Genomic DNA, 14,370 nt, shown 5'->3' with positions numbered 1-14,370 from the left:
CTCCTGATCTTAGAGGAAAAGCCTTCAGGTCTTCATCATTGAGTATGGTGTGGCTGTGGCCATGTCATAAATGGCCTTTATTATATTGAAGTACATTCTGTCTGTACCCTCTTTGTTGAGAGTTCTTATTGTAAGCGGATATTAAATTTTGTCAGATGCTTTTTCTGCATCTGTTGAGGTGATCACGTGGTCTTTATCCTTTATTTTGTTAATAGGGTGGACCACATTGATCTATGTGTGGATGTTGAACATCTGCACCCCTGGAATAAATCCCACTTGATCTTGGTATGTGATCCCTTTAATTTAATGTTGAATTCGGTTTGCTAATATTTTGTTCAAGATTTTTGCATCTCTGTTCATCAGGGATATTGGCCTGTAATTCTCTTTTCTTGTGCCCTTGTCTGGTTTTGGTATCAGGGTAATGCTGGTCTTGTAAAATTAGTTTGAAAGAGGTCCCTCCTCTTTTAGTTTTTGGAGAGTTTGAGAAGGATTGGTATTCATTCTTCTTTGCACTTTTGGTGGAATTCACCAGAAAAGCCATCTGGTCCACGACTTTTGTTTGTTGGGTGGTTTTTGATTAATGATTCGATCTCCTTGCTAGTAATCCATCTGTTCAGATTCTCTGTCTCATCATGATTCAGACTTGGTAGTTTGTATGTTTCTAGGACCTCATCCATTTTTTCTAGGTTGTCCAGTTTGTTGGTGTAAAATTATTCATAATAATCTCTTATGATTTCTGTGGCAGAGATGTAATATCTCCTCTTTCATGATGTTATTTATTCGAGCCCTCTCTTTTTTTTTCTTGCTGAGTCTAGCTTAACATCTGCCCATTTTGTTTATCTTTTTAAAGAACCAGCATAGTTTCAGCGATCGTTTCTTTTGTCTTTTTAGTATCTATTTCATTTATTTCTGCTCTAATCATTGTTATTTCCTTCCTTCTGCTAAGTTTGGGCAGATGCATTTTAATATTCTGCTTAGAGCTGGAGCAGAACACGGGGTGTGGCGGGATGCCATCCTGGCGAGTGTGTTGGGCCAGGGAAGGGGGAGGGGTGTTGAAGGTAATTGAAAGGTTTCTTTATTGGGGTATCTTCTTACACTGCTTTCTGTCGGTATAACTCACATCTGTGTGGTCCACACGTTGCAGTGTTTCTGGCAAGCCGTATTTCTGTTGCCATTTAAAAACTTTTTTCCCCCTAAAGGCAGTTCTCATGTGAAGAGAGGAGGAAGGGACTCCTAGACTGGTTAATAAGGAGGAAGAACCCAAAGGCAGTTTCGGTCATCTGGAGCCATTAACTGGCTCTAGGCCTCTCCACGCTCACACTTTGCACCTTCATTAGTCTTGATAGTGATGGGCTTTTAAAACGATCATTATTTTTAGCTCTGTAACTGATATATTCTGTAAGTTTCGTGTACTAATAAATGTAGTTCCACGAACGGCAAAAACAGCTTCTGGATATTATGGAAACAAATAGATTTCAATAAGCTTGTGCTGTGTCTGCTGGCAGTAGCGGCGTGTTGGGACCTGATGGTAGATCGGTTGGGTAGATTGAGTAGATCTCTGGCAGCAGGAATACGTCTTTTCAAATGGCTCAGGCATCTCCTGTCAACTTTAGAGGGAATGTTCTCTCGCCATCAAAGTAGCAATTTTGCATTTGGCTTTGTAGCAAATTTGTCTTTCTTAGGAAACATTAAATCTTACTTTTGGAAAACATTCTAGTTGAAGTCTTACCAGTAAATCAAGAACGACTCTAACGTGTTTTTTTCCACTTGTTTGGTGGTGGATCTTAAACAATGTGCAAAACAGTGCAAGCCACTGACTGTGCATCTGAGCTGTCACACATGCAGGGGTGCCCACTGACGTGGAAGAAAGATCCTAGACTGTGGGTGAAGGCTGAGTTCTGCTCCTACCTCTTACTAGTTGTGCAAACCTGGGCAGGTCCTGTAGTCTCCCTGGGCTGCCTTATTACCATCTGGAAAATAATCACTTTGCAGAGTTTCTGCAAGAGTTAATTAGATAATGAGTATAAAACACCCAGTATATTTCAATTTATTTAAAATTTCCATAAAGTGCCTGAAAAGTATTGTCATAAAACTTGTTATAAGGCACCTTGAGAAGGAAGGATAAACTTATCTACATGATTTTATTGAGAACAAAGACAAATTCAAATGATCTGTTACTGAAATGCATAAAAATAGGGGGAGAACCTGAGTTCGGCAAAGGGCTCCCACACACACTGTGACCCTGATCACACCTTGCAGTCACGGCAGAGGCCAGCTTACCCAGCACTGTGCGTCTGCCTGACCAGTCACCTCAGTCTCTCTGCAACTCTTTTTTTGACATACAGGTTTCTGGAGCTGGGGATTGGACGAGGAGCCCAGAACTGAGGTGAGGGACTGCCAGGTGAGCCCACAAGCACACTCAGAATCTCTCTAAAGGAAACTGAGTGAACTGGGAAGACTCTTCTTGCCAGGGTTAAGCAGGAGCTGGGAGAAGTGTTCGTAAAGGAAGTGAGTGGAGGTGGCTGGTGACGTGGGGTGTGCTCTATGCAGCTGACAGGCAGAATGGTGACCCTGAGGATCAGCAGACCTTGTGTTAAATATCCCACATTTACATATGCAGGTGGAAAAGGGAGCTGACTGAAAGTGTTCTGGCCAAACACAAGTTACCCAGAATAATAATTAAATGATATCATAAGAATAAAGTCCTACTGCAGTGTTAGCATAGTCAAAGAGGTAGACAAAGCAAGCCGGTTCGCCTGATAAAGGGTTTTGTTAACGGCCTAAGTGGGTTATAAATCCAAGCCCCACAGGAATACTAGGTCTTTAGTTTCTCGGACTCTTCTTTACTGTAACTTCCATCAGTGACAGGAACTTAAATTCTGGATCCAGAAGGCATGTTTTAGAATGAACTCTCACCATTTATTACTTTTGAAAATCCCCCATTTCCAAGAGAAGGGAACTTCTACAGACTTGTCTGTCCTATAGGAACTGTTCGGAAAATATTGAGTTATTTCCTGTCTTAATTTTGAAACATTTATATCCACGTCCTTACTCATGGGGAACGATTATCTGGTATTCATGCCAGTCATAACTTTCTGGAGACTTAAGAGGGGCAGACATAACTATGACCTAGTGTTTTAAATAAACATATTGTTTGTTTCCATAAAAATGGAAACTGACCATGTCTTCAGACCCCACCACGGATATCTCTAAGAACGTGACACTTGGCATCCAGCGCCCACCGGCTCTTCTAGTTGTTAAGGAGTCTGCGAAGGATCCAGCCCTGACTCATCTGTCAGAGACTTAGACAAATCCATTGCATTTATCTTTCGGGAATTCCCGGAGGGTCTGCAGGTGATGTGTGATGCACATGCTGACACATCTTTCTTGAATAAGAGGCTTTGAGAGCCAAGTTCTCTTCTGCCCCCTTTGGCCCCCACGCCTCCAAAGGAAAGGAAGTGGACTTGCCAGTACTACAGGGTTTGGCATCCAGATCTGGTCCTGATCTTGCTGCCTGTGAGATCTGGCTAAGCATTTGACCTCTTTGCTTTTATTTCTCCTCTGTAAAATGGGGATCATTAAGTCTCCTTGTGTACCATCCTTGAAGTCAATGCGGGTGAATGAGTGGACATGTGTCCAAGTCTTCTGAGTTCTATAGAGGAGTGCACAATATCAAATCGACATTTCAACTATCAGCAGTCCTCTAACTAAAGTAGAAAGTAACCATAAAATTTTTAGTGGGAAGTGCTTTTTAAAGGATTCATGTCAGCTCTGAATGTAAATTTTCTTCTTTGGATGGTCTTATAATTCACGGTATGCAGCATTTACTTCTTTATTTTTACCTTAATTTTTATTAACATTTCCTAATAGCATTCCTTATTTACGTAATCATTTGCAGCTGCTTTGCTCACCTGTTTCTCAGGCCCCAAGAGTTTTATTATAATTTCCTTCTGAGCCCTCAAGCCAGGAGGAATGTGTTTAAGTACTCAACAGATTCTCAGGGCTCTGGAATCTGAAGGAGACTTAGTAGTGGCTTTCAGGAAGATACATTTCTTCCACATCTTCCCTGATCCTGTGTCCATCACTTTCCTACTGGATGTGGGAAGACCTCTCCCTCCATAGTGTGGGGCCCTGTGGTTGGAATAACACCGCTTTTGTCTCAGTGACCAGTCATGGGATTTGCTGATGCAGCCCTGAGATTCACCCCCTGCCCACCCTGTCCTTTCTAGCCAAAGCTTCAGATTAAACATCCGATTAAAAATCAGATTTGGATTTTCTGTTCTTTTTCCCAGTGCCCCTGACAAGTCAATTGAGGCATTGTTCTTGAAAATCCTCACTCTTGGGTTTTCTGTGTGAGCCAGAATTAGACTTTTTTTTTTCACTGTAAAGTTGTAAGCCAAGGCTAAACTATTTCAGCAATGTCGTCTGCAATGGATACTATCCAGAGACTGGGTGTGCAAAATTCTCTTGGTTCCCAACCCATCCCCACTGCGGAGTTTGCACCCTTTACACCACTGTGCTTCCTGAATAAACACCTGAGCCACCTTGACAGAGCAGCTCTAGAAACAGCCACATCCCCGCCAGACTTGTCCCCTGTCACTGCGGTCAGACCCTGAATCTCTAGTCCAAAATTCGTCCCCAAATGCATTAATCTGCTACAAAATGCCAAAGGCGAGCCGCCCTCCGTGAATTTTCTGGACCACGTGGTGTTGATGGCTTCTTTTGCTGGAAAGCCAGCTAATCAATCAGCAAATATGAGAGGCGACATTCTGGGCTGGACGAGGTAGCATCAGAGTCTGGAGGTCTAGGAGAACTCTGGGGACTGGGGATGGACCTAGGCGTAAAGTGGTGGGTTAGCCGCAGGGTCTGTGTTGCACCCAGCGGGTCGGTGCCCTGGGACACTAGAAGGGCTCCGCGCATCTTGTGGTTGTGCCTGGGACTCTCCTAGGGTGCGCGCGCGCGCGCGTGTGTGTGTGTGTGTGTGTACGCGGGCGCGCGCGTGTGTTTGTGTGTGCGCGCGCGCGCAGGGAAGCCGGCACGCACGCAGCACTAACCGGCGGCGCAGACCTGGTGGCCCCTCTCCACCTCCCGCTCCCGCAGACCCGCGCCCAGGGCGGGCCCCGGCCCGAGCGCGCAGCCTAGCGGAGCCGAGCGGGGCGCGGCGGCGGCGGCGCGGGGGTGGGGCTGGAGGAGGAGAGGGAGGGAGCGAGCGGCCGGGAGGAGGATCCGGGAAGTTCTGGAGTTATTTGACAGCAGCCGGCGAAGCAACACAGGACGCCCAGGGCCGCTAGTGCGGAGGGTCGCTGGTGGAGTCCGGCGCCCAGAGCGCGGGGTGAGGACCGCGAGGCCGCTGCGCCCGGCTCCCAGCCGCCGTGCGGCGCGCGTCACCATGCTGCTCCCGCAGCTCTGCTGGCTGCCCCTGCTCGCCGGGCTGCTCCCGCCGGCGCCCGCGCAGAAGTTCTCGGCGCTCACGGTGAGTCGTCCCGCGGGGACCCGGCCGCCTCGCCCCACCTCGGTCCCCGCCGGCCCCTGTTGCCTGAGCTCCCGGGCGCGGGAAGCAGGTGACCCTCGGGAACCTGGCGCCGCCTCCCGCCTGCGGGGTCCGAGCAGGTGGGGTCCAGGCCGGTCCCCAGGCGGCTGCGTGGGCTTCTGGGGTCTTACCACCGCGTGGGGGTCCTCTCGGGGTCCTGCGCTTGCAGCGGACGCGTGGGCAGGGCCCTGCGCGGACACAAGGCTGGGGACGCCTGCGCCGCCCCGCGGACCGTCCGAGGGCCGCCCCACCGGGGGCACGGTTGCCCACTCACTGCTGTCCCTCAAGCCTGGAGCGCGCTCGGCCTTGCGTCCCTCTGTCACTCCGGCCCTCCGTGGGCACCGCGCGGACCGGCGGCCGCTTGCTGCGGGAAGGAGGGGCCAGTCGTGGGTCCTACTACTGAGCCCCCTTTGGTTCGCCTGCCTGTCCCAGAGACCCTCCCCAAGGGAGTCTAGGAGGAAGCAGATGACATTAAAATAAATACTATTTTCCCTCGTGTCAGCAGGCAGAAGTTGAGGGACGAGGCGTCTCCACGCCCTGCAGTCAGTCCCCTTTCCCGGGTCCTCTCTTGGTCAGGGTGCTGCGCGCAGGCAGGCGCGCTCCCGAGCTCGTGGGTCACCGTGGTTGACCGCTGTGTGTTTTTCTTTCTTAGCTGAAACTTCTCTGCAACAGCCTTGGCCGGCAGCGCGCAGGGCCAAGCCTGGAGCTATGTGCAGGGCGGGAGCCAAGCCACCGGCCGCGGCCCAGGCTGGGTGTCTGCAGCCCCCAGCTCGGGCAGACCTCATGGGCTTGCAGTGTTTGCAAACCCATAATTAATGCAATCTGCAGAAACGAAAACATTCCACTTAAATGTGTTTTTGAACAAGTGCTTGAGAAAACACGAAGGTAGAGAGAACACCTCTGGTGGAGAGATGCTTTTAAGTAGTGGGACTTGTCCTGAAGGGGTTTATTGTATCGAAAATACCTAAGGTTTGAAAGGAGCTGTGGTCCGGTTCTGCTTTTCAGCAAATTTGAAGCAGTCCTGTGAGCCTTTCTTTCTTTCTTTCTTTCTTTCTTTCTTTCTTTCTTTCTTTCTTTCTTTCTTTCTTTCTTTCTTTCTTTCTTTCTTTCTTTCTTTCTTTCTTTCTCTCTCTCTCTCTCTTTCTTTCTTTCTTTCTTTCTTTCTTTCTTTCTTTTTTTCTTTCTTTCTTTCCTTCCTTCCTTCCTTCCTTCCTTCCTTCCTTCCTTCCTTCCTTCCTTCCTTTGTTTCTTTCTTTTTCTTTCTTTCTTTCTTTCCTTCCTTCCTTCCTTCCTTCCTTCCTTCCTTTCTTTCTCTTTATTTCTTTTCTTTTCTTTTCTTTTTTCTTTCTTTTCTTTTCTTTTCTTTTTTTCAAGCAGTACCGGGGGAAAGAAGTTAGTGAGTTCACTGTTCATACCTAAAATTCTTCTGGAGCAGTCCTTGGGTCCCTGCCTTGTGTCTTGCAAATGACTTGTAGATTAGAAACTGCTCCCTGGAAGCTCTAAGGAGGTTTCCACAGGCTCAGCTTTCCTGCAGAACTTTTATCACCCCAGAGAGGCCATCAAACTCTACTTCCTGTGTGTCTACATCCATAGTACATCTACGCACAGGTACGCACGCACATTAACAGCAGATGCCTCCGGCCCAGAGCCCACTGAAGGCCACAGAGGAGCAGAGCAATTCTCAAAAGAAGACACTGGCATTTTCTCCCAGAGCTGGAGCTTTCCTACCCTTGCCACGGATTTTCTGAATGTGGAAAAGGTAGACTCCCACGTGCCTGCTTTCTGGGAGCGCCTGGGTCTGTTGGTACCTCCTGGAAAAGCAGAAGTGAGATGGTTAGTTATTAAATCTCTGTAGGTTCTCATCTCTTCCCTCCTGGCCACTCTTCAGCGCAACACTTAATCTGGAGCTCTTGGCCTTTGCAGATATTTTTTATTTAGTTATTCGACAGAGAGAGACACAGCGAGAGAGGGAACACAAGCAGGGGGAGTGGGAGAGGGAGAAGCAGGCTTCCCGCGGAGCAGGGAGCCCGGTGTGGGGCTCGATCCCAGGACCCTGGGACCATGACCTGAGCCAAAGGCAGACGCTTAATGACTGAGCCACCCAGGCGCCCCTTGTCCTTTGCTTCTTAGGATGCTCTGTGTCTTTCCTGGCCCCAGAGACCCCTGCCTGCCTGCCTGGGGATTCCAGTGTGGACCAATGCCCTGTACTGTACTGCACTCTCTCAGAAGACCTTTGCCTTAAATCTGTATTTGCAAATACAGTGCATGATGCTTTCGCATCCAGAAGAAAATGTTAAAGTCCTCAAGTATTTTGGCATATTCCTGCCTGTCCCACCCCATGATCTACGAATTCAGCAAGTTGGCTGAGGGGTCATGAGGAAGTGTTAGATGTGCTGGATCTCCTGCGGTGATCATCTCTTTTCAGATCACTTCTAGTGCTTGGGGATCTTTTGTTTCCTCTCCAAGATTTACGTTTGATCTTCAATCAGTCAGAGAGGCGGTGGCCGCCCATGGGAGCCTGGGCGTCTTCTAGATGTGTGACTGACTTTCAACAAATTAACTTAACTTTCTTTATCTCCAGGTTCCTTATCGGAGAAGTGGGCATAAGGTAATGTCTGCTTAGCATGCTGTGAGGATTAAAGGCTTTTAATATGCCGGGTATATGTTAGTTCTCCAATTAGCATTATTTTTGATGGCACCCACGCCCCTGGTGCGTATGGGGTAGTTTTGAATAGTGTAATCATCAGCTCTGTTGCTGCGTCCGGGTGAGAGGCTATTGGCTTCATGGTGTTGTCACCCATCACAGATGCTCCCAGCACACTGCTTTGCTCGGGGCGTGCCCATGTGCTTGGCTGAGGTCAGTTGTGCAGGGCTCGACAGCGGAGGAGAGAACACAGGTTCCTCTCTGCCTCCTTCTGACCCACTGTCTGTTCTCACCTAGGGACAGGGATAGTCTCCACCTCTGTGGCTTAGAAGCTTGTCACACCTGGCTTCCTCCCTCCTGACGCCAGACGGTCTTTGTCTGGGGCGGCGCTGTTGGACTAGTCGGCCCGGGGTTGGGGCGCCGCTACTACTTGGTGTTCGAGACTAAGAGAATCTGCTTTGCTTGAAAATTATCTTTTTTTTTTTCCCCACCAAAGTCATTCCTTAGAAATGGCACCATAAGGCCCTTTTGTGTTTTTCTTATGACTTTTTGCTGGCTTTGCATGATCTCCTGGTCATCAGTCAGACTTTGGGGTTATTGCCAATCAATAGACGGTGTTGCGAAGTATGTTTGATCTGCCCTCATTGGGTACTCATCTCTTTCTTCCTTTAAGAAGTAGGTACATTCTAAGGCCAGATCATGTCCATTCTTCATGGGAATGCTTGACTTTTTTTTTTTCTTTTTTAAAAAATTTAAAGATTTTATTTATTTATTTATTTACTTGAGAGAGCAGGGGGAGCATAGGAGGGGGAAAGAATCTCAAACAGACTCTGACACGTATCCAACGGGGTGCCACAAGGCGCCCCTCTTCTTATTTCTGTGAATGGCTGAGACTGTGGAATAATTTGCAGTAGAAGTCGTCTGGGTACACAGAATTCTATCCTCCGCAGAGTGTGCACCTGTGATCACCATTCTTTCACTTTTCGCTTTGCCACAGGTGTAGTTGTATGGGTTTCGGCAGATGGACAGTAAACCTACACCTGAATGTTTTCTTCAGGGGCAGTGATGTTCCCTGACCCTCTTCCCACAGTACTTGAGATTGAGCCAGTGGATTCCTTTTAGAACCGACTGAGTGGTATTTGGCCCCTACTTCAGAGGCAGACGCCTTGCCTTTTCCTGTGACCAGCAGATGATGCCACTGCACCGGGCCCGTATCTGGGACTTGGCTGTGATCACGCTGAGCTGCACACTCTGCAAGGGGCCGCTCATATGTTCTGCTCGTGCAACGCTCACCACAACCCATCCATAGATGTCCTGCTGCACCCACGTTCGAGACACAGGGGAACTGCCCCTGGGCCCTGAGCCCATCTAGCCGTTTCCAAATTCAACCTGGATTTGTTGTTCTTCCTTTGGGGGTTGGGTGTTCCCTGCACTAATTTCTGTGTCCCCTTCAAGGACGTTGTAATCCCTCCGCTGGGGAGGGAACTTGCTCACGACTCACTGGTCAGGGGGCTGTGTAAGGACAGAGTCGAAACGGCTGTTTTCTGCCCCTGTATGCATTTCTTTGCTTAAGACAGTATTTGCTCATCTATAAATTTTAAAATATTTCATCATTAACACGCCCATGAAAGGGTCTGATATTGATGTTACGGGAACACTAGCACCAAAATGCTCCTGCGTTTCTGGGCCACTGAGGGTGAAATGTGCACCATACGGTTTTGATTCTGTGTCCACTTAGGGTCAGACTCTTTAGGCAATGATTCTGGGTGTTTGTTCTCTTGCACTGCAAGTGCCCTGAGCACATGTGATGCTCTGGGAAGGCTGTGTTTCATTCGTCAGCAGAAGACCGACCACAGAGGTGGTCAGGGAGGAGGAAGGTAAGCATGACTGATGGTTTCCAACTAGAAGCCCTTTTATGGCAACTGAACCCCAACATCTGGAGGGTCACTTTAATTCCGATTTGAAATCAAGACCATAAATAAAACTATAAGCAACTTCAGGCCCCGAAGGGGCCAGGATTGCACAGTAAATGGGCATTGATGTGACAACGGTTCAGGACAGAACAGATTTCTAGGTAATTCTGTATCAAAATAAGCCTTCACAAGCCTCCAGGATTTTGGGAGGGGGGCTGTTATTAGGATTAGCAGAGCACTGGGATAGAGAGCAAGGTCACAGTTACGTATTTTTGAATTAAAACTATACCATTCTCCACATACCAGACACAGACTAAAAACGATGGACTTCCAGTGAGATTTTGAAATTAAAGAAGAAAAAATTGAGAAATAGCATTCTGAGTTCATTTATAGAAAACTAGAATGGTCGCTTTCTGTTCTGCTAATTGGTGGTGTTGGTAATGGGGTGGGGTCCCACTATTAATATTTGTACGTGCTTAGAGTTTGAATAGCACTTGATGCATTAAATATTTAACTGAAGCCCACAAGAGGAAAGAATTCAGAAAATAAAATCCTAATTTTATGTGGGCTGAGAAGAAATTATTCTAAAAGTATTAATAACGGTCTTATGTGGTTTTTGTAGTCCCAGGCTGAAAATCAAAGAGCAAAGACTCGTAAACACAAGAAAACTGGAGCCACATAAAATGTTAATGCATTTATATTGTCCGAATTAAAAAAAAGAAATTATAAATGGAAGCCTGCGTACTGTAATATCTGGCCAAATTTAATTAGAAGTTTTGACATGAGGGCAGTCTCAGAATGCCTACTAAAACCACAATTATGTTCAGATTTTATTGTGTATGACATAATGCGGCGTGTAACCCATGAGGCTGGCACTTAAGACAAGGTAAAATGTCCATACAGCAAGTGAGTTCTTCCTACCTCTAGTATGTGTCTTTTTCTTTGTTTTACTTTCTTTTCCCTGGTGGTCTTTGTCCTTACTCCTTCTGCCCAAATCACAGTGAATCCCCTTTGCTTCAAGATACCTGCCATCAGTGAGGCTGTTGTTTCTATTTTCGCAGAGGCTTCTGAGTTCCCATCCCTCACGTTCTCCCCCTGTGAGCGCGGGGCGTCCCCTCTGCTCTGCCCTGGCGCTCAGTGGTCAGTGGTCACCCTGCTGCGGGGGGCGGGCTGTCGCTGTTACTGTATCCCCAGCATCCTGTTACTGACCCAGCCATTAGCAAGCCCCATGTCTGGGGCAGCGTTTTTTTTTTTTGCTGGGGGTGGGGGGGGAGGTGAGCCAGCTCTTAAGGTTTGAGGTTGCTGGCAAAGTCTCTCCCGATAATAATGAAGTTTCAGAAAGCATGAAGAGTTTTAGGTAAACACAATAATCTGCGGTGTGTTTGATCACGGGTTCAGAACACTTGAGTGTGGCCCAGGCTATGAGACTCTGTTCCATTTTGGATGTTCTCAGATTTGTTAGACTTTAGTCACTTAAAGAACAAGTTCATCGGTTTGGTGGCAAAACGATGCTGAGGTCTGGCCTTGCCCGAGTGGGGCTGTTTTGTGCATTTGTCTTCTGCTCTGTTCAGTAATCAAGGCACCGGGAACAAAGGAATCCGTCCAACGAGATGCCTGCGTCATAGACAGCTGACTTCCTTCCTGGGATTTGGGGAGGCTGTCTGACTTCCCAAGACTCGGTCCATCCCATCCCAGCCTGCAAGGGGCAGACAAAATGATAGACATTTCTCTGGACCAGGCCAAGGCGCTCCGTGCCGTGGGGGAGGGGTAGCACTTTGGAACGGTGCCGAGGCTGTGTGCGGTGATGGAGGCTCTCTTGGGCCCTCCCCGCCAAGACTGCCTTGGGAAGCTGTCAGGGTGGGCTCCCCTCGGCCCCAGCCCCCTTCTGGGCGGCAGGGCAGGGCACAGGGCCCCGTGGAGCCCGAGGAGGGGACTTTCCGGCTCTGGTGTTGGCCCCAGACCATGAGGGCCATCAGACAGCTAGCAGCCGAGCTCTTTCTTCAGAGGGGGTCGTGTGATTGTGTCTCAGTGGACGGTGGCTGAGAGAAGTTTGCACACACTCTGAGGGGTGACAGGAAGAGCATCCCTGAGTGCGCCGACCGAGGGTTCTAATTTCTGAGGGAACCTCCTCAGCGTTAGCGTGGCGCAGTTCATGATGAGCTCGTTGACCTGTGGGCCTGGGCAGGCGCCTTTCCCCGAGGCTCTTGCAGTTGCGCCAGAGCTGTGAGGGCTTGGGGGCCCCTGGGGCCCCTGTGGCCCAGATCTAACCCCGGTCCCCATCCATTTACACCCAGCTGCCTTTTTCTCCCTCTCTCTGTTCCTTCCGCACCACTTCGTTTGGCCTGTCGCGAGAAGAACCAAGGGAGACTTGCCCTTTCTCCGTGTCTCTGGTTAGCTCTGGGCGCACGGTTAGCCTCTCCCCGCGCACCTGTCACAGACTTGCGTTCTCCTTCCCAGCTGTCCCGTGACACCGGGAAAAGTGCACAAAGAACAGAATTATCCCAGAGGCACCCTCAAAGCTTCGCCGCCACACATTAGACATAAATCGAGGTAAAGACTTCATAGGCTACAGTCGCCCCATTGAGAGGAGCCAACCACTTGGAGACATGAAATGGAAATTACAAAATAAGATGATAAATTCCATGAATGCCTGTAATTTTAAAAACGACTTGTGAGATTTGAATGAAGGTTTCAGAGCAGAATTTAGTGCATTGTTTGTCTTCTGTGGTATATTGATTCTTTCCACAAGGGGCCTGGACGTGTGTAATCACAAAATTATTTAAAGTATATTTAAAATTAATTAAAAAAGATAGATCTTTGGAAACCAGAAGTTAGTGTCCTGCTGTTCTGTGTGGCTGGCAGGGTTGAGACGGTCCCATGAGTGGTCTTGTGGGGGTTCCCAGCCAACTGGGGTTAGGGCTCCAGACAGCGCATCACCTGCTGGGGCAGAGGTGCCCCCTGGCACCTTCTCTGGGACGTACCGTTACCTTTGGCAGAGGGTAGAGTGTAGGTCATGCTTTCCCATCCTACTTTCTGCTCAGAGATCCGTCACGTTCAGTGCTCTAATAAACTGTTGCATTCTTCACTGTGAGACGGCTGAGCCCAACAGGTCCGGAGCACATCCGTCCAGCCCAGGCTCCATGCGGGGCAGGGCTCACCTCCCCACGCCTCCGCCCCGGGCCGGGCACGGCAGCTGCCTGAGGACGTGCCAGCTGCAGGAGGCCCCTGTCTCCTGTGGAAACAACTGAGTGCTAGGACATCATGGCCAGAGAGTCCGTCGTTTTGAGGAAACCGACACACACAAAGTTTTAAACACTGAAAAGAGATAATACAAACATCCTGGTGCCTTGATCCAGTGCCATTCATCAGGGAATACAGTCTGTCATTAGGAGGATTCTCTTGGACCCAGAGCAACTCTGGAAGGAGTTTGGTTTTAATGCAGGCTGAGAATCAATCATGTAAGCTTTAAAAATCCATCTATGACCGAAACGGCAAGAATTTACACCGTCTGTTTTACATGGGCCACGCATGTAGGTGTTTAGAGAAGATGACTAGGTCCTCTGGAGGCCGGACGCCTTTCCTCCTGTGCCCCGACCCCTTGCTTCTCCCGCATGGGCTCTCTCTCCGGCATTTGGAGGACTCTGGAGATAAAGGGCGCTGTCCATGTGCCCCAGGCGACCGCGAAGCATTGCTCTGTGTCTGCCATCGTCCCTTCCACGGGGGTCCTATGGCCCGAGGCTCCCGGTTTCCTTTCTGAAGAGCTCTGGTTGATCGGTATCCTTTCAGGAATGTGGTGGTCGGTCTAGATACAAGATTGTAGAAGCAGTTGGTCATTAGGCAGCAAAGCATAACCTTGTAAGAGGCACCGGTGGGTGCTTGGCTCACTTTTCTATGTAACTTTCTAAATTTGAGAATCTGTTGAGCCAGTGTCCCCCTGTAGCTGCTTTTTTTTTTTTTTTAAATTTGTAAGTGGTATCTTCTGTGTTATTCCTATTAAACCAGATTGGCATCCGGATCCCCCTTACCCTAGACTGGGACGGTCCCCTCTGGCTCAGGCAAATTTGTTGAGCACTCCTCTGTCTTCCTGTGAGAGGCTGTTGGCCTCGATGCTCCTGAGGCACAGGCCAGGACTCACTCCCGCAAGATGAGGCACAGAGGGCACGTCCGTTTGCTGCACTGGTTCACTGCTCCAGGGAAAAAGCCCTGGGAGATCTGGGTATTTCTTTCCCCTCCTTACCCCCCCTTCAGAATCAATGACTTAAAAATCAGGAAAACACTACATT

At 48.8% G+C, this 14,370-nt stretch overlaps 1 protein-coding gene across 3 annotated transcripts in view; it reads left to right on the top strand.

Moving 5' to 3' along the window:
* Positions 1-5,386: 5,386 nt before the first annotated feature.
* The window catches only part of SMOC2 (SPARC related modular calcium binding 2), a 153,337-nt gene continuing 144,353 nt past the window's right edge, over positions 5,387-14,370 (top strand). For 2 of the 3 annotated variants that reach the window (XM_028103337.2, XM_028103336.1), the window contains exon 1: positions 5,390-5,473. In XM_028103337.2, the coding sequence (XP_027959138.1) occupies positions 5,390-5,473 (84 nt within the window). Of the gene's footprint in view, positions 5,474-14,370 lie in introns of all 3 variants that reach the window. The other variant, XM_088024226.1, reaches the window with a different exon arrangement.

The sequence above is a fragment of the Eumetopias jubatus genome, unplaced genomic scaffold (assembly GCF_037043125.1).
Source record: "Eumetopias jubatus isolate StellerSeaLion01/CBP00866 unplaced genomic scaffold, mEumJub1_p1.0 scaffold_6, whole genome shotgun sequence".
Classification (NCBI taxonomy): domain Eukaryota; kingdom Metazoa; phylum Chordata; class Mammalia; order Carnivora; family Otariidae; genus Eumetopias; species Eumetopias jubatus.
This window is presented reverse-complemented; position numbering and strand designations above follow the sequence as displayed.